Source organism: Rhincodon typus, chromosome 5 (genome assembly GCF_021869965.1).
Source record: "Rhincodon typus isolate 14 chromosome 5, sRhiTyp1.1, whole genome shotgun sequence".
Taxonomy (NCBI): Eukaryota; Metazoa; Chordata; class Chondrichthyes; order Orectolobiformes; family Rhincodontidae; genus Rhincodon; species Rhincodon typus.
The window spans coordinates 82,449,746-82,476,131 of NC_063336.1; the positions used below are offsets into that span (position 1 = coordinate 82,449,746).

The 26,386-nt window shown below is 41.2% G+C and overlaps 1 protein-coding gene across 1 annotated transcript in view; it reads left to right on the top strand.

Moving 5' to 3' along the window:
* LOC109921805 (collagen alpha-1(XXI) chain) overlaps positions 1-26,386 on the top strand; it is a 300,122-nt gene that overhangs the window by 172,848 nt on the left and 100,888 nt on the right. Inside the window, exons 11-12 of the mRNA XM_020521855.2 lie at positions 6,433-6,486; positions 6,580-6,633. Of these exons, the coding sequence (XP_020377444.2) occupies positions 6,433-6,486; positions 6,580-6,633 (108 nt within the window). The remainder of the gene's footprint in view (positions 1-6,432; positions 6,487-6,579; positions 6,634-26,386) is intronic.

The following is a 26,386-nucleotide window of genomic DNA, read 5'->3' on the forward strand; positions in this document are numbered from 1 at the left end:
AGGATGTTGATAGTAGGGAATCAGTGATGTTAACACCGTTAAATGTCAAGAGGTGGTGGTTAGATTGTCTCTTATTGGTGATGGTCATAGCCTGGTATTTGTGTGGCGTGCATGTTATTTGCCACTTGTCAATTCTTTGCTGTTGAAAGTCATGAAAGAGATTGTAAATAGTGCTACCAAGCAGCACTTGTGAAGGAATAATCTGCTCATTGATGCGTAGTTTGGGTTCTGCCAGGGCCACTCGACTCTTAATAGCCTTGGTCCAAACATGGACAAAAGAACTGAATTCAAGAAGTGAAGTGTGAGTAACTTCCCTTCACATAAGGTGGCCTTAAACTGAGTGTGATACAAAGGATATTTGGATTCGAATACAAATTGGGGGTCAATGAGAATTAGGGGGAAAGCTCTTCACTACTTGGAGTCAATCCTGATAGAAAGGAAGATGAACGTGCGTGTTGAAGGTCAGTCATGTCAATCTCAGAACAATACTGCACGAGTTCCAGGTAATTTCCTAGGGCCAGACATTTCAACTGCTTCATTAATGACCTTTCCTCCATCATAAGATGAAGAGGAATATTAACACATAATCACTGCTTACTTAGGAGTCCTGTCTGCACAGTCATCAAAGTCTGTCACCATGTCTTCATCCTTTCTTGTTTTGATGATGTGATAGTAAGGTAATCGTCCACATTTTCGGGCCCTCTCTCAGGCATTATGTGCTTGTTTATCCTGTAAGGACAAAAGAAACTAAGTCTAGTCACTGCTAATGGCCAAAGCTGCTTCAATTTCTTGGAAGATGTATCTCAGTGATGATAGGTCCTAAGGAGCCCTGTGGCTCTGAGACAATCTGAAGAGTCAGTGAGTGGCCAGGACAGACACTCCTCCCATGTTCAGGTGAAGCATATGCCCTCAGGCTTCTCAGCTGGTACATCTTCTGGAGGATGAATATTCTGAAGGCTGTCCTGAAGATGAGAGGTAGCACTTGCCTTGCTGAAAAGGGTATCAAGTCATTGAGCTTCTTACAACATTAGGTTTGGGTTTATCATACTTCTGCCTCTGATTGTAGAAGCAATGTCCATTCATACCTGTTTGAACTGCTGTTTTGCTTTCTACTGGTGTTGCCAAATCTTTTCCGTTTTCTCAGTATTTTCTGTTTTCATTTCAGAATCATAGCATCCACTGCAGCTCACTTCTTTATGTTAAACAAGGATTGTATTGCATAGAATTTAGAGGGTTATGGGTAGAATTTTCCCCTACCTGGTGTGGTATGAGAGTGATGCAAAAGGTGAGAAAATAGAGAATGAAAAAAGTCAGAATTGATGTTGTAAACTTTATCCAATATTCCCCTCAGGCCTTAATTGGCGATGCTTGAATCTTGCCATTGAGTGACATTATTTCCATGTATTTGCATCTCATTAATACCCCGGTTCATCTTATTTATATGTCATATCTGACTCTCTTTACCCTTCCTGAGAAACGTGATAATGAAAATTCCTAACATGTAAAACAGAGTAGGTTCCTAGAATCTGTACTGTGCAGAAAAAGGCCCATCAAGTCTGCACCAACCTTCCAAAGAGCATCCCACCCAAACCCAGCCCCTGCATTTACTATGGCTAATGCACCTAGCCTGCATATTCCCAGATAGTACCAACAATCTAGCATGGCTAATTCACCTAATTTCCACATTTTTAAATTGTTGGCAGAAATAGACCATCCAACAGAAACCCACACAGACATGGGGAGAATGTGCAGACTCCACACAGTTGCCTAAAGCTAGAATCAAACCTGGGTCCCTGGCATTGTGAGGCATCAGTGCTAACCACTGTGTCACTCTAGCTGCCAATTTCTTGTCATGTAGATGCTGTTCCAGAAAATTGACTCTGAATACTCTGTGATCACCATCCTCTTTGATCCTTCATCCATGTCAGTCAGCTTCAGGAAACTAACAGCCTTATCACATCACCATGTCTGCTCTCAGACGAACTCAGACAATACTTCAGCCCTTCAACACTTCACTTTGAATGTCAGGGACACCTGTGATTTACAGGCCTCTGCTAGATTGCTTTCTGCACACGCACACACATGCATTTCCTTCATCTACACAAGATGCAATCATTGGCTATTAGCTTGCTTTTCACCACTCACCCACTTTGCAAGTACTTGGAGGCTGCCAACCTGTATCTGCTTCACATTGCTTTCTTAGCTCACACTCACTTGTTTCAACACTGATTTATATCTGCCAGCCTCAGTGTGACTGACATTGTTTTCTTAACACACAGGGTCTTTAATACACAGTGGCTTGCATTGCTTTTTAACGCAGAGAGTGAAGCAGACAGTTTGAGTACAGAGCACTGAATAGTCAAGGGGTGGAAATATTCCTTTGTGGTACAGTGCTGTGTCAGCATCACACCTACAGCATTGCCAGCAGTTTTTGATGCAAACACAATACATGTTGTTCAAGCAAATGGCTTGTATGAAAGTCAAAGGGAGCAGTCTTTAGTGGGATGAAGGGGGACTATGGACTGTTGGGGGCGGCCACAGTCAGTCAAGGGACTTGACAATTCCTGTCTAGGGTGTTGGCCGCAGTCAATCTGGGGCTTGGCCCTGCGAGAGTGCAGGAATCATGACCTTGCAATCTGGGGATTAGGCCATGGTCAGTTCTGTAGGCCAAATGCAAAAAAATTGGGGAATGCAAGTAAATCAGTCTGGTGCTGTGAGGATGTCAGTCCAGTTGAGTGGACCAACTTTTTCCTGCAATGAGACAAAAGAAGAGATTGAATATGATGGAAGTGTATGGAAGAGCAGTTAGAGTTGATGCACAAGCAGCAGAGATGGTAAGTGTTGTACTATGTCTCACAGTCCATATATTTTTTAAGAGACACAATATGTCAGTATGACTTTAAATTAAATGTTTATGGTATCATCACTGTCTAATAGCATGTGGTCTCAGGGTATGAAGATTGCACAGTCCATTTTAGCTCAGATGACTTGAAGCATAATTTAAAAAACATGCTGCTCTGTTGTAACTGAATAGCTTAATACTAGCCAAACAGTTTGATGAATCTGTGAATGCGAAATTTATATATACTTGTGAGCTATAATAATTATCTGTAGGATCCTTCAATACACATGATCACACCTAGTTTCTTTGTTAGAAGGGATAACATGAGCACTGTAGCTTCAGGTAATATATAATGTTGGAGGCAAAACCAACAATGAGGTGTCCCCAGAGAGTGAGTAGGAAGTGCAAAGGGCAAAAAAAGTGAATTATTTGGATGGATAATGTGGATGAGACCCACTGAGTATACATAATGCATGCAATTGTGAAATTTGTAATCCGTGGTCTTTGGTAAGAAGTGTATGCAGTGGCAGAGTTAGAGTCAGTGCTGACCTTGAGAGTCTGAGGTAGCAGAAAGTTGATGAAGGCATTTATTCTGGTGGAGTGCAGAAAATCATTGTTGGATGTCCCACTTCACCGGGTCACAGCAACCTTGGACTACAATTTGGGTCCAGACTGGTTTAGCCTGGTGGCTTGATCTCTTGCAGCAGTCTGCAGCAAAAAGACTGTCCTCATCACCACCATATCTTCCACCAAGGTCTCAGGTCCCGATCTGAATTGTAAAGTGAGCTTTCTTTTCTTCTGTACCATGTCCTCAATGATAAGGTCAAGCACCACAGTGAGGCGGACAATTCCTGGCTTGCAACATCTGAAATTGTGTGTAGCTGAGCTTTAACTAGGGCATCAGCAGCGTGAGTGCCAGAATGTGAGGGCAGTGGCAAGTACTTCCACATCTCTGGCCACCTACATCCCTGGACATGCAGTTCTGTGAGAAATGCACCTAACAACTCAATTATATTATTAATGGGATGAAGAATGGAAGACTATGAGAAAAAAATCACTGCAAGCCACTGTTCAGGTTGCTATGAATCTTACTCAACAAAACACTTTAACCAAAAATAGGAAGATTATTCCTTAAGGGTTATTTGATTGAACTATTCAAAATATCAAGGGCAATAGCTGGAGTAGATAGAATATGATTGGATTTTTGAAGATATAAGTACAGTGGACAGGAATATTTAATATCTGGACGTCCAGAAGGCATTTATTAATGCATTTCACAACAGACTGTTAGCTAATGTGGAGCTCACGGAGACATACACATGACAATAGATAGGTTTTCTAATTGGCTGGTTGCCTCTAGTTGTGTCCTCATGATTCTACGTTGGGACTTCAATTAAAAGCTACATTTACTGATCATAACACAAAGATGGACAGAATTATAAGTAGTGTAGCTATTAGTGCAACAGTACAAGGAGATAACAATAGTTTAAGTGAATGGACAAAACTGTATCAAATGGAATTTTATGTCAGCAAATGTGGGGTCATCCATTTGAGCTAAATAAAGAACAGGGTATCTTTTAAATACAGATAAGCTAGAAATAGTGGAGATAGAAAGAAATTTGAAATACAGGTGCACAGGTCAATGTCAGGATTAAATATAGAAAATGATCAAAAAGGCTGAGGATTGCTGGTCTTTATATCTAAAAGAATACAAGGTAGTAGCAGCCATGTTTCAACTCTAAAAACCTTGATTAAACATCGAGTAGTTCTGGGCATCGTAATTTATTAAGGTACATCATGATCTTTGAGGGCAGTCCATGTCGATTTACTAGAGTGGTACCTCAGCTTCTAGCTTCACTAAGAAATTGAGCTAAGTAGGGTTAGAATGTAGAGAATTAGTGAGTAATTTGATCAAATATTCAAGATATTAAGGAAAAGAAATTGGGTAGATTGGGAAAATCTATTTCTGGCAGTTAAGAACTCCAGTAACTGGAGAGCATAGTCTAAAACATAGAGCCGGGTTTCTCAGAAATAAAATTAGGACGATTTCTTCATGCAAAAGCTGGAAGAAGTTTAGGACTTTACTGCTAGGTCCATTGTTAACTTTAAAACGGAGATTGATGGATTTTTACTAGCCAAAGCTATTAAGGGCTTTGGGACAAAGGCAGTATAAAGAATTAGTTAGCAGATGAGCCAATATCTCACTGCATTGCATAACAGGCTTGAAACACCAATTGATATAGTCCTGTTCTCATGTTTCTAGCCATTTACTGTCAGATCCGATTGGTCCATGTAAAACATTATTGGATTCTGCTCTGGCCTGCTAAAACTGCACACTATATAAGAATCATTCTGGAGTGCAAAAACAACCCTTGCTTTCTTGTCAATACAAGAGAAACTCTTCTAAAACCTTTTTCTCCTGCATTTTCCATTTTCACCTGCAGTAATTAGTTTGGGAAGCATATGAACTTCTTTGTCACAAAGTCAGAGACCTTCTAATCAGTAGCTTTTGCTGCATCCCTCCCTTCTACTCATTCGCAAGGTCAAATCTCCTCGAAAACCCTCTCATGCCCTCATGCTGAAAACATGTCTTTCCTTCCTCCAAGTTTATCATCCCCTGTTGCCTCAACTCTATTCCTAAACACGACTCCCAAGCAACTTTCTTCGCTGGTCCCCATATTAAATAATTGTGAATGTTTCTTTTTGCAGGTACTGTTACTTTGTCTTTTTAATCTCCTTCAAAAAAGCAATGCTTGACCCTAACCATCCATCTGTAACCTTCCTTTAATGTCCAAAGTACCTGAATTTGTCACCATCCAAATTCATGTTCGTCTTTTCTGGCAATCCATTTTATAATCTCTCTAGTCAGGTTTGTAATTCTGCTACAGTACCAAAATAGCACTTATAGCACTTGTCTAATACAAGTGATGTCCTATGACAGTGGATCACAAATCTTTTCCTCCACTGAACACTTGGGCAGGACAAAATCCCCAAGGACTCTTAACAACTATACCCCACCTACTTTCACTTGCCACCGCAAAAGAACTAATCAAAATTAATTGGAGCCCCTGGAATATAAGTGCTCATAAGCTTATAAATATTTTTCTGCCCTTTTACTATAAAATATAAAAAACTCATAATGCATTAAATGTGTTATAAAGTGGAAGTAAATTATTAATTAATCCCAGAATCAAAAGTCTGGATATTTAAATTTACAGATATTAATTCTACAGGAGTACACATTTATTTGAAGCATTCTAATTTGCGTGATAAAATTATCAGAATTATCTTCTCTGAGAATTAATATCAAACAAAATTGTTGGCAAAGCAAGCACCCTGACACTTGTATTATCAATTTTCTGTACAATCAAGTTTCTAAACTTAAAGCTCAGAAGCAAAAGTGATACTTACACACACATAAGATTATATATCTCATGAATGTGTAAAACATCGGTGCCCTCCTGCATTTTATACATGGAATCTGTCTTTTCTAAAATACATTATGTGTTAATGTATTTAAATAAAATATCAGTTCATAGCTTTTGCTGAATTTTGCTTTCTGTATTAAAAATATTTATATTATTTTACAGGGAATTGCGGGATTGCCAGGAAGTCCAGGCATACCAGGACCCCAAGGTATCCAGGTAATAATTATTCTTTAATAAATCATTTAGCATAGTTGACGTTAACTTTGCAACTCAGCTTACTTTGCTAATTTTAATAATTAACTTTTATAGGGATTGCGTGGGCTTCAGGGAGACAAGGGTGAGCAAGGGAGCCCTGGTATTCCGGTAGGAGTCAATTTAATGCAATGGATCTTACTTTTTCTTAAACAACAAGACAAATATATAAAATCATGCTCGCATCAGATAGACTTTGACTTTAAGTGATGTTAGCAGTTCCATTACTGATCATGAAATTCAGGAGAGATGTAAAATAGACTGTCAATACATTATCCTCCATTTTATATTATTGCACAAAGTAAGGATTTACCTAATCCTGTAGTTTCATTATTTCAGAAAAGTTAACGTTGGGTTTCAATTCTAAGCAATATAAAATCAAAGTATCTTTTCACTTTGCAATTCACATAAAGTACAATGGAATCAGATGACTAATTGCTTTAGAGGTAACAAGGTGTAGAGCTGGATGAACACAGCAGGCCAAGCAGCATCAGAGGAGCAGGAAGCTGACGTTTCGGGCCTAGACCCTTCTTCAGAAATGATTGCTTTGTTAATTCTCTTCAAGGACTATCTTCATTTGCAAAACTTATTCATTTTTGACAGCAGTAGTAGACATCTAACATGTATTTGATTGATAAGATGGTATTTAGGTAGATTTACTGGTCCCATCAGGAAATAACATTCAAAGGAAGCGAAAGTCACTAACAAGGCAATAGTGATGTAATTCTGAACAAACACACCCAATCCCCATTATAAGGTGCTCATCAATATCACAACCTCCTCCAGAAAGTTGTGGCTGTTGATGTTCCGGTGCATTTTACATTTGTGGAAAACAGCTTACAGCACACTTTATATAACAAAACAATAATTTTGAAGGGAAACTATTCTTTTTAACTCAACAATCTAATTGGAAATTATGTTTTGCACAAAAAAGCATTTGCTAAATGTGAGAAAAAAATGCACTTATATTCTCTTGAATTTTCTCAAATTAGCAAAAACATGGTAATCTACTTCTTTTAATAAAGCAGTTTATTTGAGTCATAGGAGGCTGGATTAGATAACTGCCGAATTTGGGTGTGTGAGATTATCCTAATAAGTCCTGTGATAGTGATAAAGAAAGCAAGCAAACTTCATACTGCCTGCTTATTCCATGATTATGTCATGTAATCCAGTAGCTGCACAACTGGACAGAAGGCTCAGGTTCATCTAAGTTTAGCGATACTCAAAGTTAGCCTATATTTAAAGCCAACTTTTACCTTTTAAAAGATAGGTGCATTCTGGCTGCAGCAGGCGCTGAAACTGCTTGAAATTTTATTCATTCACGGGACATGGATGTCACCGGCCATGCCAGTATTTATTGTCCATCCCTAATTGCAGTTGAGAGTCAGGTACATTGCTGTGGATCTGGACTCACATGTAGGCCAGACCAGGTAAGGATGGCAAATTTTTGTCCCTAAAATGCATTAGTGAACCAGATAGGATTTTCCTAACAATCAGCAACGGCTTCATGATCATCATCAGACTCTTAATCCTGGACTTTTATATTATTGAATTCAAATTCCACCATCTGCTGTGGCAGACATTTGAACCTGGATTCCCTAGAACATTATCTTGTCTCTGAATTAATAGCCCAGTGATAATACCACTAGGCCATTACCTCTCTATTTTTAAAGACTTTCATGAAGCCTTAAAATGCATAAAGGTAAATAAATCCCTGGGACCTGATCAGGTGTACCCTAGAACTCTGTGAGCCAGGGAAGTGATTGCTGGGCCCCTTGCTGAGATATTTGTATTATTGATAGCCAAAGTTGAGAGGCTGGAAAACTGGAGGTTGGTTAACATGGTGCCACTATTTAAGAACGGTGATAAGGAAAAGCCAGAGACCTATAGATGTGTGAACCTGACATCAGTGGTGGGCAAGTTGTTGGAGGGGATCCTGAGGAACAGAATTTACATGTATTTGGAAAGGCAAGGTGTGATTAGAGCTGGCCTTGTGTGTGGGAAATCATGTCTTACTAACTTGATTGAGTTTTTTGAAGAAGTAATGGGCAACATGGTGGCTCCGTGGTTAGCACTGCTGCCTCACGACACCAGGGACCTGGGTTTGACTCCAACCTTGGGCAACTGTCTGTGTGGATTTTGCACGTTCTCCTCGTGTCTGCGTGGATTTCAGCCGGGTGCTCCAGTTTCCCAAAGTCCAAAGATATGCAAGTTAGGTGGATTGGCCATGCTAAATTGACCATAGTGTTCAGGAATGTGTTGGTTAGATGCATTAGCCTCAAGAAATGCAGGGTTACAGGTATAGGGTAGGGGAATGGGCCTGGGTGGGATGCTGTTCGGAGGATCGGTGTGGACTTGTGGGCCAGATGACGTGTTTCCACAGTGTGGAGATTCTAAGTAATGATGAGGATTGATGAAGGCAGAGCAGTAGACTTGATCTATATGGACTTCAGTAAGGTGTTTGACGAGGTTCCTCATGATAGATTGGTTAGCAAGGTTAGATCACATGGAATACAGGTAGAACTACCCATTTGAATACAGGACTGGCTCAAAGGTAGGAGAACAGAGGGTGGTGATGGAGAATTGCTCCTCAGACTGGAGGCCTGTGATGAATAGCGTGCCACAAGGATCGGTGCTGGATCCAATGCTTCTTGTGATTTATATAAATGATTTGGTTGTGAACATAGCGGGTATGGTTAGTAATTTTGCAGATGGCACCAAAATTGAAGGTGAATTGAACAGTGAAGAAGGTTATCTCAGAGTACAATGGCACCTTGATCAGATGGCCCATGGGCTGAGGAGTGGCAGATGGAGTTTAATTTACATAAATGTGAGGTGCTACATTTTGGAAAGGCAAATCAAAGCAGGACTTATACACTTAATGTTAAGGTTTTGGGGAGTGTTGCTGAACAAAGAGACCTTGAAGTGCAGGTTCATAGTTCCTTGAAAGTGGAGTCACAGGTGGACAGGGTAGTGAAGAAAGTGTTTGGTATGTTTGCCTTTATTGGTCAATGCATTGAGTATATGAGTTGGGAGGTCATGTTGCGGCTGTACAGGACATTGGTTTTAGGCCACTTTGGAATACTGCATTCAATTCTGATCTCTCTGCTATAGGAAGGTTGTTGTGAGACTTGAAAGGGTTCAGAAAAGATTTATGAGGATGTTGCCAGGGTTGGAAAGTTTGACCTATAGGGAGAGGCTAGATAGGCTGGGGCTATTTTCTCTGGAGCATCGGAGGCTGAGGGGTGATCTTATAGAGGTTTATAAAATCAAAAGGGGCGTAGATAGGGTGAATACCCAAGGTCTTTCCCCCAGGGTGGGGGAGTCTAAAACTAGAGGGCATAGATTTAAGGTGATGGCGAAAGATATAAAAGGGACCTAAGGGATGACTGTTTCATGTAGAGGGTGGTGCATGTATGGAATGGGCTTCCAGAGAAAGTGGTGGAGGCTGGTACTATGACAACATTTAAAAGGTATCTGGATGTGTATATGATTAGGAAAGGTTTAGAGGGATCTGCACCAAATGCTGGTAAATGGGACTAGATTAATTTAGGATATCTGATGGGCAAGGACGAGTTGAACCTAAGGGTCTGTTTCCATGCTGTACAATTCTATGACTCTATAACTTAAAGTAGCAATGCAGTCAAGGGAGAACTCCATTGGATTTTCAATTGCTGTGCTGGAACCAGTGGTGCAGGAGATTCTGCTCTTTCAGAGATCAGGAAGCCTTCCAGATACTGCTCAGCTAATAGTAGATACATGTGGCTGTGACTGCTTCAGAGAACTAGATGAAGTTGCGAGGAATTTAGTGACCTAAAACTAGTCAGTTAAGGCATCCCTTACTTAGCAAATCCCACCAATTACACCACTGGCCTCTGAAACTGCTCCACTCAGCACACCTCTTTCACTCAACAATCAACTGCAACCACAGCTCAAACATCACATTCATACACTTCTGTAATCCTCATGCACTCAACATTGCTGGCTAGCTATTCAAATCTGGCAGGCACATCACCAAATCGCAATGCATCACACTCACTGACACAGCAGCTACTCATTTTTCAGGACAATGTTGCTTGAAATTTGCAACAACAGCAGTGAAACAGCAGGGGACAGGTACTGCTGCACGCTGTGTACGAGTCGGTGCTGGAAATAATTGTAACTGCCATCAGTGAGGCTATGACCAACATCATTGTTGAAGCCATCAAGGATGACAGTTTGATCCCTCATCTCATATCTTCTCAAATCCCATTCTGTTCTCACCTTATCAACAGCAACTTGCATTTATATAGTACGTTTAGCATAATAAAACATACCAAGATAATTCACAGAGAAGTTACAAAATGATATGTAACCCTAGGTCACATTAGGAGATATTAGGGCACGTGACCAAAAACTTGGTCGAACATGCAGGTTTTAAGGATTAGCTTAGAGAAGGAAAGCAAAATAGGGAGACGGAGATGCTTATGGAGAAAATTCCAGAGTTAAGATTGAGGCAGGTGAAGGGCACCAATGGTGAAATGATTAAAGTCTGGGATATTCAAGGGGCCAGAATTAGACAAGAAAAATGTTTCAAAGGGATGTGGGGCTGGAAGAGATTACATTGAATCCATGAATAGATCTGAAAACAAGAATAAGAGATTTTATATCAAGTAATTGCTTAACTACACTGCTTAAATGAGAGCCACTGTAGGTCGGTGAACACAGGGTGATAGATAAATGGTAATTCTTGTGAGTTACGATATGAGCACTAGAGGTTTGAATGACTTGAACTTAACAAAGCATAGGATGTGGAAGGTTCAGCCAGCAGAGTCACATCTGGAGGCAACAAAAGTGTAATTGAAGGTTTCAGTAGCAGGAGAGCTGAGGCAGGGACACAGATTGGTGATGTTGTGGAGGTAATATAAGGTAATCTTAGTTTGGCACATATTTGTTATAAAAGCTCAAGGTCAGATATGACACCTAGGTTGTAGACAATCTTTGGTGTGATTTGAAGCAGGGTAACATGAGAGTCCAATGATGCCTCAATTGACGTTGAGAACAACTCGCAGCATCTTTTCTGCATCTGACAAGATAAGGGTGAGTTGCCAATTAAGTGAGATTATAGCTAGTTAAACACTTTATGAGTGAGTGGCACAGCTCATTTATTATTATCAGCCAAATATCAGACAGGCCACCTTGATTCTTTCTGATCAATTGTGTGCAGCTTTCGTCCTACAATGAGAGTGAGGCAGGTATTGAAGGACATGAAAGTGGGTGACAGCAGTTGTTATTTTTGGTGTAGGTGGAGAGGTATCCCGAGTGAATGAGTAAGCAGCACAGAAGGCATGCAGAGTTATTTCAGTAGAGTGTTAGCGGGCATGTCAACTAGTGAAAGAAGGTGTTACAGGTAATAGTGAAAATGATAGAACATAGGTGGGTACAATAGCAGAGATTGACTGAGTGGGAATAATTGGAGAGAGTATGGTGGCATTTATGGTGGAGGAGTAGAGGAAATCATTGACCTTCAAGTCATGACTCACTGGCATAGCATGCTTGAAATTAAACCCCAATATTCCGAATTCCTCACAAAAGCTAAAAGTTTAACATAAGTACACAATATTCCCCAACTTACCAGATTTTCAGACTCATGTTGATCGAAAGCATAGATCAGTGAACAAAAATGACTATTTATTACAAGCAATTAGACTCCAGCTACAGCTAAACATTAATAAACTGTTGGCATAGAACACAACTAATTTAACTCTAATCCCCTTATAAAGTTCTCCGAACACATACATGCACGCATGCACATACAAGCGCGTACACAAAGACGTACAGGCAGGAAAAATACATGGATGGTGGAGAAAAACTGAAAAGACAGTTCAAAAGTATTTGTCCACAAATTCTGTTGAGTTGGTTCTTGCTGATCAGAGAGTTTCTACCTGTCTTCCCTTTTCCAAATGTTTCTACTGGTTGCATGCAGCACAGAATGGCTGGTTTACTTATAAAATGTCTCTGATTCGTCAATTAAAAGTCACAGCTCACAGCAACTACTAAAGGAAGGTTTCTCATGCTTAAAGTAAGTTTTGACTGCAGTGAACAGAGCTGGTAGAGATTAGAACTTTTCTCTGAATCCTGTTCGCAGTTCCAAATTGTTCAGTGACCTGCTGACCAAACACACAGTTGTTGACAAGCAAAAGGACTTTGTCATCAGTAACTAGTCACTAGTCCATAGACCAGTCAACTTATTATAGCCAACTAAAGCTTCATCTGGATACAGAACTCCTTGGTTCCTGTTCATCTGAAACCAATTCAATTACTGCTTGTTTAACAGCTGTGTACAATGCTGACTGTGGGAGTCAGGTTGCTTGCTTTTCCAAACATGCAGTCATCCTTTCAAAATACTGGTTTTAAAACAGATCCACAGTTTTAAAACGCACAAAAATAAAAAAAAACATGATCCTTACATTCTTCCTAAATTGTATTCATCCAAATGGCTGAGACTGCACTGATCCAGGGGGAGCAACCTCGGACCAAGCTCACATGGACTGGTGTCAAGTTCTTGTCTGCAGGTTCTGGGTATGCCTTTGCATCCCATCCAGCTGGACCTACAATTGAATGCCCGCAAAGCCGGGCACCAACATCAGTTGTCTGCCAAGTCTAGTGCAGTTGTCAGGGACTGTGTAGGGCAGCCCTCGGCTGATGGTGATAGCCCAGGTACCCAACACCTTTTAAAGATGACATTGGCCTCAGGGATTCTGCTTAATTTTGGGATATCTGGCAGTGGCAAGTTGATCCAGAATCATTTTTTGGTAAGTTAGGTATAGATTTGGATGAGCAGGACACCTGGGTAGGGTAGGTAATTGATGAGATGAGGCTGGCAAGACTTAGTGAGAAAACTTGTAGGCCTCATGGCCAAAACCATTCCAAACTGGCACTTAGCCAAGAAAACATAAGGTTCAGGCCGATGAGTTTGAATGTTTTTAAAATATATTGATTTGTGGGATACGGGCATTGTCACAAACCCAGCAAGTGTTGCCCATCCCTAATTGCCCTTGAACTGAATGGCTTTCAAGGATATTTCAGAGGGCTATTTCAGATATTCACGGTGAATATCGATTCGTCCATAGGCCAAACGTGCTAAGAATGGCAGATTTCTTTCTCTAAAGGCATTAGTGAACCAGATGAGTTTTTATGACAGTTGATGACTAGCTTACAATTCCAGATTTTTTAATTGAATTGAAATTCTACCAGCTGTGGTTTCCATATCAAAGAGCACATTCCTGGACTTCTGGATTGCTAGTTGAGAGATAGTTGTTCTAGTTGTTTCCACCAATATTACATTACACCACAATGCTACAATACAAACTTAGACTGATTCAGCAATCTCAATTTATTGTTACTCAAGTCCAATGATATCCATGCAGGTTCAAACATATGCTAGCATAATTGCAGGTAACAGTGTACAAAATCATGCAGGATCTCACAGTACTCTGGCAATCTGATCTTGGGGAGTGCTAATAGTTGCATGGAACATGAACATGCAACTTTCTCAGAATGACAGCATTCGTGCTTCTACCCCTCTCACTTCACTAGCTGTTAGGCCATTTCCTGTCGTACAGCCCGGACTGTTGCTGCCCATACTGAGGTGCTGTAGTCCACAGTCATACTTTAGAGGCTCAAAGACATGCGAAGTCATAGAGTCCTACAGCACAGAGTCAGCCCCTTTGGCCCAAACTAGTCCATGCCGACCAAAATGTTCATCCACGCTCACCCCATTTCCCTGCACGTGGCCCATATCCTTCTAAACCTTTTCTATCCATGTATTTGTCAGAATGCCTTTTAAATCTTGTTAATGTACCCACCTCAACCACTTCCGCTAGCAGCTCATTCCATATGCATACCACCCTCTGTGTCATCCTGCAAGGCCATCTACATTCTCAACCACTGAACTTGATCAGCCTTCCATCAGCTGGCACAGATCCCCTAAGGTAACCCTGTATCGGAATACTAGGCAAGGCAAGGACACCTCCAAGCTAGACATCAAAGGTTCGGACAGTGATGATTACTTAAGTATCATTTGGGATTTTCAATTTTCTTTTGGATAAAGATGGTCTGAAATAGCTATTCTGTGGTGCTGTATTTTTCATGATTATGATAAAAAGAATGTTGTGAGGCTCTATCACAAAGGGAGGCAATGTGAGGAAAAGCTGAATATCAATGATCTCGGGTTTCATTATGTAAAATGGAATCTGATCAAGGACTCATTTCAGCTTGTCTAGAGTGTAAATGTTCTGAGTTTCTCTTGCCTTCACCCTCTCTTTCTCCTTTTGGAGCAGTTACCAAACCTGTGATGTTGAAGGAGGGTTTCATGCCTTATCTTCTTTGATTTCATTTTTAAAGCATTCTTTTGTTGTTCACTTATTATTTGTAATTTAATGTGGCAGAACTGTAGACCAATGGTTTGATTTGTTTTTGCAGGATCACTTATCTCTCCTTGTAGAATGCTGCTTCTCCTATGTAATGGCTTGACTGATAACCAAAAGCTTTGTGATTCAAGCTAACCCAAGAATAAATACTTTGTTATTTTGTAATGTGAGCTGTGGCTCCACTGATAGCACTCTTGCCATTGGCTCCAGGATTTGAGCACATTTGATTTTCCAGTGAAGTATTGCACATTTGGTGTTTTTTTTTTCAAATGAAATGTTAAATTGAGCAATGTCTCCCCTCTCCCATGGACATAAAATATCCCATGTCATTAATTTAAAGAAGAGTAAGAGAAATAGTTATTCTTGGTGCCTTCATCAATACTCATCCATCAATAAACATCACGAAAGCAGATTTATCTGGTCATTATCATATTCTTGATTGTGGGACCTTGTATGAAAATTAGCTGCTGTGTATCCTACATTACATACATTGACCATGTAATGGCCTTCATTGCTTGTGAGTCAGGAACATTCCACATGGGAAGTGGCCAAGATGGCAGCAGAATAGGACGCTCCAGCCGTAGCTCATCCACTCTGCCCATTCTTCTTCTTCTTTTCTTCTCTTTCTTTCCTGTTAGTGTTTTTTCCCTTCTTCTGTCTTGGCGTCCGATAATTCCCAGCCTCCGGTGACAATTCCCAGCCCTCTGGCGAGGATTTCCTGGCTTCCAACAACTCCCAGTCTGGTACAGCATCCTCCCGGCATGGCATGGCAACCTCCAAACCTGGTACAGCGGCCTCCAGGTTTGGCATGGTGACATACCAGTATGGCATAGTGGCCTCCCCACCTAGCATAGCAACCTCCCGGCGTGGCGACCTCTTGGCCTGGCATGGCGGTCTAAAGCGATCTGCCAGCCTCATGATCCGCAAAGGTGAAGCCCAGCACAGGCTGGAGCCAGGGCCCAGTCCGGACTGGAAATTAGGTGCCATGTGGGTTGTTCTGAACTTTTATTTCTGCAGCACTGGACATCTTATTTCTCTATTGTCTAATTAAAGAGCTATACCTAGTTACCTTTGTACCTGAGATGGCACTGTAAGTGATGTATAAACTTTTCACTGTACTCATTGAGTATATGTGACAATAAAGGCTAATTCTAATTCTACAAGAATGGCTTCACTTCAAAAGTACTTGATTGACTCTAAAGCATTGTAAACTGTCCTCTGTTCATGAGATGTGATAAAAAATTGCATGTGACATTGCTTCACTAGATTGATACCTCATTTTCAGGTACTTCTGGTGTTGTTCTAACCATGTCCTTCTTCAATCCTCATTGAAAAAGGATTGGTTGCTTGGATCATTTGTGATGGAGGGATGATGTATATGTAAGCCATGAAGTTATGGCTTGAAATTTAAAACAATTTGATGCTACTGATGGCCTATAACATGTCATGGATGCATAGATATCCAGCTAGTTCCGTCCTTAATCTATTGATACAGATTTTCTTGGAAATGGAAATAGACAGGTAAATTGTGGTAAATTACAGATTAGCTGTGAACTCGTTGTGTAACAGAATAGGCTGAAGGGGCTGAATGGTTCACATGCCACATTTCGAGTCTCTCATCACTTGTTTAAATTCGGTGAGGTATTTACAATTTTAGAGGCCTTGCCAGGCCAGTTGGGGGTAGTATTACAATGAACATTGAAATCTTGAAACCAGGATATACCCTGTGTTCTTGCAATCATCAATTTCTCCACCACGTAGTGTTCAGCAAAGAATTTTCATACAGAAATGGAAGGAAGGCAATAATTAATCATCAAGAGGAGGTTTCCTTGTTTTACTAGATCTGGAGTTAATGTTGAAGCAAGACATCAGGTCCTTGCAGTTCACCAATAACATTGCAAAGAGTCCAGAGGCTCAATTTCAGTCAAGCTTTGAGTTTCTTGGCTTGGGTTCTTGCTGGAAACATGCCATTATTTAAAACAGTCCAGATGAATCTGTATCCTTGTGAAAATGGTTACAGATTTGCTCATGTTTTAAATGTTTCTGTTTTATAGTTAAATAATGTTCTATTTGAAACTCTTTTTTAAGATGGTTGTATTTTCAAGTCTCTTCCCAAATTTAATCTCTTTATTGTTTCACAATTAATAATGATAACTATTGTACATAGTTGAAGTTCACCCATTATAATTAAGTTTATGACTTTTCAATGTATCTTTCAAACCACTGGCAGTTATATTTTCAGCTGATCAAACTCATTGAATTGCTATCAGATCTACATGACAGAAGCAACTTCCTTATCCAGATCATTTTAATCAATCTTTTGAGAGATGTTATAATACACCTGTGGAGCAGTTGGGACTTGAACCAAGGCCTACTGGCCTTGGACATTACCACTGTCATCCATGAGCCCAACTTCCTTATTGTTATATAATTTAATTAAATCTGAATCATGACATCCTAATTTAGGAAATCAGGTCAGGGCCACGAGCATATGGTGGGCTAAGGGATAATTGGGTCATTAATTAATTAATTGATATCCTTAAATGGATGGTTTGATTCCCATTTCAATCTAAACCTGCTCATAATTTCACTGGGAACAGTTTTTTTTAATGCCAGGAAAATGAAATACTTGATTTGCCACACTACCATGTGGAGCTTCATTAAAATCCACTATGTCATATATAGATTAGTTTACCAACTTCTGGTAAGGTGGCACTGGAGTAGGCCTTCTGAGCCCAGGACACGTACGCTCCATCTGCTTTTCATTTTGCTTTTTTTCTCTCTTTTTTGTTCTTTTTTGTCTCTTTTCTATTAGTTACCTCTGTTGAAGAGCTCAGTCGTGGCAGCAGCGACTGAGACCAATGCAGACTTGTGTGGGCCCACCGCTGACTTGTGGCGGCAGCGCAGAAACGAGTTTGGGTTCCTGGCATCGTCTGCATCCAGCACAAATTCATGGAGGCAGTAGGGGAGCAGGTTTGAACCCAGTACAAGATCTGGCAACATCTGGCAGCAATGGCAAGGTGGGCCTGAAGTGGACTCACGGCAGCGGAGTCGAGTTTGAGCTGGTGCGGTACCCAGTGGCATCAGTGACGACTGCAATGGTGAGGTCCAGCAAGGACTATTATTGGCAAGGGATCGATGGAGGCGAGATGGCACTGAAGAGTGGCGACTTTCATTCCAGCAGCGCAGCAAAGGGGATTCATGCGTGGCCACCAGGCCCATGACCCACGGCAGAGCACTTAACAAGAAGGATTTGTAAAGTTGAATAGCCAATGTTGTCCCATTGTTTAAGAAGGGTACCAGGGATAATCCAAGAAATTACAGCCTGTGAGCCTCATGTCGGTGGTGGGGAAGTTATTGCAAAAGATTCTCAGGGACAAGATAGAAGCATTTAGAAGCAAATGGACTTATTAGCAATAGACAGCATGGTTTTGAGATGGGGAGCTCATGCTTCCCTAACCTGATCAAGTTTTTTGAAGAAGTGACGAAGATGATTAATGGGGAAAAAAGCAGTTGATGTTGTCTACATGAACTTCAGTAAAACCTTTGTCAAGGTCCGTCATGGCAGACTGGTACAAATGGTGAAGTCACATGGTATCAGGGTGAGCTGGCAAGATGGATACAGAGCTGGCTTAGTCATAGCAGACAGAGAGTAGTGGTGGAAGGATGCTTTTTAGAATTGAGGGCTGTAACTAGTGGTGTTCGACACTGATCAGTGCTGAGACCTCTAAAAACGTAGCTGGTCTAATTAGTAAATTTGCGGACGATACAAAGATTGTTGGAGTTGCAGATAGTGAGGAGGATTGTCAGAGGATACAGTTCTGGTCACCACACTACCGTGTACTGAAATACAGTGAAAAGGCAGATCACAGCAAGCAAAGGATGTACAGATCAAAAAGATTTAGAGGCATACATGTTACATTGCCGGTTACATTATTTGAGGCTAGAGTCCATTCAACTGTCTGATAACGGCTGGAAGAAGCTGTTCCTGGACCTGCTTGTGCGTGTGTTCAGGCTTCTGTATCTTCTGCCTGACGGAAGAGATTGTAGGAGGTCATTACCAGGGTGCGTGGGTCTTTGATGATGTTCGCCGCCTTTCTGCGGCAGCGAGCTGTGTAAGTAGAGTCCATCGATGGAAGGTTGGCTTCCGTGATGGTCTGGGCTGTGCACACCACCTTCTGTGGTTTCTCAGTTTCTTGGGCAGAGCAGTTGCCATACCAAACCGTTAAGCACCCAGACAGTATACTTTCAATGATCCATCTGTAGAAGTTGGTGAGGGACATGCCAAATTTCCTGAGCTGCCTGAGGAAGAAGAGGCATTATTGTGCCTTCTTGATTGTCGTATTTATGTGGGAAGTCCAGGAGAAGTCGTCGGTTATTGTCACTATGAGGAGCTTGATACTCTTCACTCTCTCAACCTCAGTTCCGTTGATATGAATGGAGGGCATGTTCTCCTCTTTTCTTTCTGAAGTTGATGATCAGTTCTTTAGTTTTGCCGACGTTGAGAGACAGATTGTTTTCATTGCACCGCATCACCAAGCCCTCTTTCTCCCTTCAGTAATTTGACTTGTCATTGTTAGATATCTGTCCCAGTATGGTGGTGTCGTCAGTGAACTTGTAGATGGCATTCATTTGGAATTTGTCAACACAGTCATAGATGTACAGGGAGTACAGTGGGGGGCTGAGGATGCATACCCTGGGGGGGGCTCCAGTGTTGTGCAGGAGGTGCAGTTATCTGCACCTTGCGGCCTATGGGTCAGAAAGCTGAGGATCCAGTTGCAGAGGGCAGAGCTGAGATCAAGGTCGCGCAGTTTTGAGATCAGTCTGGAGGAGATAATGGTGTTGAAGGCAGAGCTGTAGTCAATGAGCAGGAGTCTAACATAGGTGTCTTTGTTGTCCAGATGTTCCAGGGATGACTGCAGGGCTAGGGATATGGCATCCTCTGTGAATCTGTCATGATGGTAGGCAAACTGTAGGGATCGAGGCAGGTTGGGAGACTGGAGTTCGTGTGAGCCATGACCAGCCTCTCAAAGCACTTCTTGATTTTTGGAAGTCAGAGCTATTGAGCGGTAGTCATTAAGGCACACTGCATGTGTTTTCTTGGGTACGGGGATGATGGTGGTCTTCTTGAAGAAGTCAGCTCTTTTTAGAAATAGTACTTCATGATCCGAGCAATAGAGCCTATCACATGATATCAGTTAACCCTTTGAGTTACTATCTATATAGCATGGTAACTATTTTTTGCTTAGCAATGAGACAATAGTTCTGATACAGGTAGTTCTTCTATAACATGATTGTTGCGTTCTTGTGTGACCTCATACTGTAGAAAATCGCGTTATAGAAAATCATAGGGAAATTGCTGTAGAAAATCGCTATACTGTACAGTAGAACGTTCACATTATCCAAACAGCGTCCACTATTCATCAATCACATTACATCCAATTTCTGTTAATGAAACACATGTTATAGCAGAACTACCTGTAATCAATTAAAGTAATGTTCATTGAGAGATAATATGGGTTGGGACACAAGGAAGAATGCAACTTGTTTCCTTCAAAGTAGCGTTGTGAGATATTTTGCTTCAAACCGTCAATTTGATAAAGGCAAAGCATTGCATATGCTGGAAATCTGAAACGAATACAGGGAATTCTGGAGCATCTCAGCAGATTGGTAACATCTGTGGAGAGGGAAACAGAGTTAACATTTCAAAGTTTCAGAACTTCAATTTAATGTCTCATCCATCCCCTATGTTGTGTAATCATAGGTTATGTGCTTATCCCCCACTCAGCCATTACCATCAAGCCAGAGGATCAACCCTGGTTCAATGAAGAGTGCAGGAGGGCATGCCAGGAGCAGCACCAGGCATACCTGAAGATGAGGTATCAACCTGGTGAAGCTACCATACAGGACTACTTGCACACTAAACAGCGAAAGCAGCAAGTCACAGACAGAGCTAAGCAATCCCACAACCAACTGATCAGATCTAAGCTCTGCAGTCCTGCCACACCCAGTTGTGAATGTTGGTGGACAATTAAACAACTCACCGGAGGAGGAGGCTCCGCAAGTATCCTCATCCTCAATGATGGAAGAGCCCAGCATATCAGTGCAAAAGATAAGGCTGAAGCATTCGCAGCAATCTTCAGCCAGAAGTGCCGAGTGGATAATCCGTCTTGGCATCCTCCAGTGGTCCCCAGTATTACAGATACCAGTCTTCAGCCAATTCAATTCACTCCATGTGATATCAAGACACTGGATACTGCAAAGGCTACTGATCCTGACAACATTCCAGCAACAGTACTGAAGACTTGTGCTCCAGAACTTGCCGCTCCCCTAGCCAAGCTATTTCAGTACAGTTACAACCCGACATTGTGGAAAATTGCCCAAGTATGTCCTGTACACAAAAAGCAGGACAAATCGAACCCGGCCTATTACTGCCCCATCAGTCTACTCTCAATAATCAGTAAAGTGATGGAAGGTGTCATCAACAGTGTTATCAAGCAGCTCCTGCTTTGCAATAACCTGCTCAGTGATGCCCAGTTTGGGTTCCACCAGGGCCACTCAGCTCCTGACCTCAATACAGCCTTGGTTCAAACATGGACAAAACAGCTGTATTCCAGACATGAGGTGAGATGACAGCCCTTGATATCAAGGCTGCATTCGACCGAGCGTGGCATCAAGGAGCCCTAGCAAAACTGGAATCAATGGGTATCAGGGGGCAAACGCTTCGGTGGTTGGAGTCATACCTGACACATAGGAAGATGGTCGTGGTTGTGGGAGGTCAATCATCTCAGCTCCAGGACATCTCTGCAGGAATTCCTCAGGGTAGTGCCCTAGGCCCAACCATCTTCAGCTGTTTCATCAATGACCTTCCCTCAATCATAAGGTCAGAAGTGGGGATGTTCGCCCATGATTGCACAATGTTCAGCACCATTCATGACTCCTCAGGTACTGAAGCAGTCCATGATCACATGCAACAAGATCTGGACAATATCCAGGCTTGGGCTGTAAAGTGGCAAATGACATTCGTGCCACACAGATGCCAGGCTATCACCATCACCAATAAGAGACAATCTAACCACCGTCCCTTGACATTCAATGGTATTACCATCACTGAATCCCCCACTATCAACATCCTGGGGGTTATCATTGACCAGAAACTCAACTGGACCCACCACATTAACGCAGTGGCTACAAGAGCAGGCCAGAAGCTAGGAATACTGCAGCAAGTAACTCACCTCCTGACTCCTCAAAGCCTGTTCACCATCTACAAGGCACAAGTCAGGAGCATGATGGAATACTCCCCACTTGCCTGGATGAGTGCAGCCCCAACAACACTCAAGAAGCTTGACACCATCCAGGATAAAGCAGCCCGCTTGACTGGCACTACACCCACAAGCATTCACTCCCTCCACCATCAACGCTCAGTAGCAGCAGTGTGTATGATCTACAAGATGCACTGCAGAAATTCACCAAAGATCCTCAGACAGCACCTTCCATATGACCACTTCCATCTAGAAGGACAAGGCAGCAGATGTATGGGAACACCACCACCTCCAAGTTCCCCTCCAAGTCACTTACCATCCTGACTTGGAAATATATCGCCGTTCCTTCACTGTTACTGGGTCAAAATCCTGGAATTCCCTCCCTAATAGCATTGTGGGTCAACCCACAGCAGGAGGGCTGCAGTGGTTCAAGAAGGCAGCTCACCACCACTTTCTCAAGGGCAAGTAGGGATGGGCAAGAAATGCTGGCCGGCCAGCGATGCCCACATTCCACAAATGAATAGAAAAAAAAACAGTGGAATAGGATTTGAGTACATTCTTTTGACTCAAAGACAACAATGTTATCCACTAGACAAAGAATAGAAAAGTAGGCTATTTTCTAAATGGAGGAAGGCTTTGGAAACCTGAAGGACATAGGGCCTTGGGAGTGCTGCTTCAGGATTCTCAAAGTTATCATGCATGTTTATTTGGCAGTTAGGAAAGCAAATGCAAAGTTAGCATTAATTTTAGGAGGGCTATAATACAAGAGCAGAAATATACTGCTCAGGCTGTATAAGGCTTTGGTTAGACAGCATTTGGAATATTGTGAGCAGTTTTGGGCTCTATATGTAAGGAAGGATGTGCTGGCATTGGAGGGGGTCCAGAAGATGTTTACAGGAAAGATCCTAGGGAAGAAGGGCTTGTCATACAAGGAGCAGATTGGAAGGATGAGGGGGCATCTGATTGAAGCTTACAGAATACAGAGTGGATATGAAAAAGCTGTTTCCACTAGTAGGAGAGACTAGGACCCAAGGGCACATCCTCAGAGGGAAGTGATGGTCCTTTAGAACTGAGAAAAGGAATTTCTTCAGCCAGAGGTTTGTTAACCTGTGGAACTCATTGCCACAGCAGGCTATAGCAGCCAAATTATTGAGTGTATTTAAGACAGAAATAGATAGGTTCTTGATTATTCAGGTGATCAAGGGTTATGGGGAGAAGGCAAGAGAATGGAATTGAGAAATATATCAGCCATGATTAAAAAGCAGAGCAGACTCAATTGACTGAATGACCTAATTCTGCTCTGATGTCTTATGGTCTTATAGCGGGCTTCCAAATTGCAGGATGATGAGAGTTTGCTCTCATCCTATTCCCACATCATTAGCTCTGGTGTGCCCCATTTCTCCTCCTCTGTTTCATCATCATGATCCTCATCTGAAAGCACATTTGTTTGCATATGTATTGTTTCACAATATTCACTTCAATATCAACATCACCTCTTTCAACACCTCCATTTTTGCTAAATTATCAAGCTGCTTATCTAAAATCCAGAACTGGATGTAAGTTTTCTTTCACTTTAATAATGGGATGAGGAAAGCAATTCTCTTCAGTGCTGGCTAATAATTCTCATGTCCAGCTACCAAACCATCTCTCTTTGTGGCAACTATCTGAGTTTGAATAACGCCATTTATAATCTTTGCATCATATTTGATCCCAAGATCAGCTTCTGAACGCATATTCACACCATCATTAAAACCACCTATTTCTATCTACGTAACATCACTTGACTACCCTTATCCATGTCTTTGTTACCTTTCAACTTAACTGTTCCAATGTATTCCTAGATTGACAACCTCCAAAAAAGGGTCTAGGCCCGAAACATCAGCCTCTCTGCTCCTATGATGCTGCTTGGCCTGCTGTGTTCATCCAGCCCTGCACCTTGTTGTCTCGGATTCTCCAGCATCTGCAGTTCCTACTATCTCTGATCCAAAATATGCTGTCCATAACCTCATACTAGTTATAATATTGCATGTATCAATGAACAGGCAAACATGTAACTTTTGAGAGCCAGGTGATGCCATCCCTGTGACATCATGCCATGTAACATTCCTGTATTAGCTTAGCTTGAATAGCTGTAAATTGTACTTTATGACATGACTCACGAGGAAGAGTTTGCCAATCATTGTGCTTCACGGTTCCTCAAGCCACCCAAAATCTACAAATATTTAAAATTCCAATGACTAATTTGTCTGACTGCTGTTCAGGACAAAAGTAATTCTCATCAGGTTTTGTCAGCAAAGAAAAATACCTCCATTTTTATAACACTTAACTTTTATAAAAAATGGAGAAAAGAACTGATTTCTAATTTACTACTATTCAACTGAAAGTATACCCCTTCAAAACCCCTAAGGACATGTTCATTCAATCACAATTAAGACAAACAAAAGGCAAACAGTTTAACATATATACTATGATTGGAAAAGAATCTAGACAAGGTACACAAAATACTGAAGATCAGAAGTCTAGTCAACAATTTATATTTTACACAATCCTTTTTATTTTAACAAAGATAATATACTGTTATTTGTAGCATGACAGTTGTTCTTTGATCAAGTGGAGCTGGGTCTTGTTTTAAAATTTTATTTATTTTAAGCTTTCTTGGTTTACCTGACCTTTTCCCATGCAGAAAGAGCGCAGAAGAGGGAGAGGTAAATGCTTTCTGTCTGCAGATTCTGGATGTTTCTCTCTTTGCTGCCTTGGTACTTAAAGCTTTTAGCGCTCTGCAGCTCAATCAATCAGAGGGCTTACGTCAGGCAGAATTTCATTAAAAGATCCTCAGTGCTGCTGAGTGTCAAATTCTCCCTCCACTGCTTCAGAAAGCAACATTGTATTGCAGAGCCCAAAAATATTCAGTAGTTTTTAAGTTGCAGATCTCTTCTGGTCTTTCAGTTCTTGCAGTCCAATGTTTACTTCAGTTTATAATCCCAAAATGTAAGGTATCTGGTTACTCGCATTTTCAGTCACTCTGGAAAGTCAGTCAACCAGTGCGTTAAGTGATAGAACCTAGACTATATATATGTCTATAAGAGAGTTTAAATGTATCTATGAACTCTATCAATAAATCTTTTAAGACTTGTTCTTGGTCAGAGTTCCATCTCAATATTCATATTACAAGAACAAACATAATAACACAAGAACACATTGTGGTAACAGATGGTGCGTAGTGTGGGGAGAATATTCTAGAAGACTGTTCAATGACTAATGCTTTACACCCTCTCTAGTTAAAGTCAAGAAATCCATCGTCATTTGCCTATATAGTCTTAATGTCACAACTCATCGTCATGACAGCTACATCACTGAGTCTTGGATAGAAGTCTGTATGTAAGCAAACATCAGAGTAAAATTGCTTCAATTTATTCAGCAGCAGTGCAGACTGTTCAAGATCTGTGAGTGTAACCTATTCAGTAGAACTGTGATGGATTAACTTCCTAGCTAATACGCTTCAATGAAACAGACTAAATAATTTAAAAAATTAAGAGAGGTATCTGAATACAAGCGCAATATCAAACAGCAACTCAGATTTGTTGCGACCACAGCTTCAAGGTTGGAAGTCCAGAGTCAGTCACTTAGGTTTTGCAGGTTGTAAACAGCAAATCCATTGCTGCAATCCACAATGTTTGAGGAGATCTGTGACAGACCCAATGCGGTCAGAAATCCAGCTATACTCTCAAAACAGCAAAACCTACCTCTTTTTCAGTGATCCCCAGCCAGAGTACCAGGCATGCTCCCAGTGCTTTTAAGTGCTGTCCTCTGTTGAATCATAATTTGATTCCATCATTTTAATACTTGGAAGAGATGCAAAACACAAGAATGATGTGCAAGACTCCATATTGTTTCTTACTTTTGAAGTTAATGATGGTCATCTTGAATTAATGGGATTGGAAAGCTACTTACAACAAAGTTCCAATTATAGAAAGAATGAAACTCAACTTCGTTGACCAACAAATAGTTGACCTTATTAATAGTTTAATAAGGCGATTAAACTCCTCATTGATTTAGGAAAAGAGGTAATTCTTCAGGTTTTTCCAACAATAACCAGAAAGAGCCTAAAAAATTGGCAACCACATAGAAGGTCAGCCAGTTCAAGTCAGAGCATACTTCAGAATTCACAGACTCAAATTCATTTCCTACAAG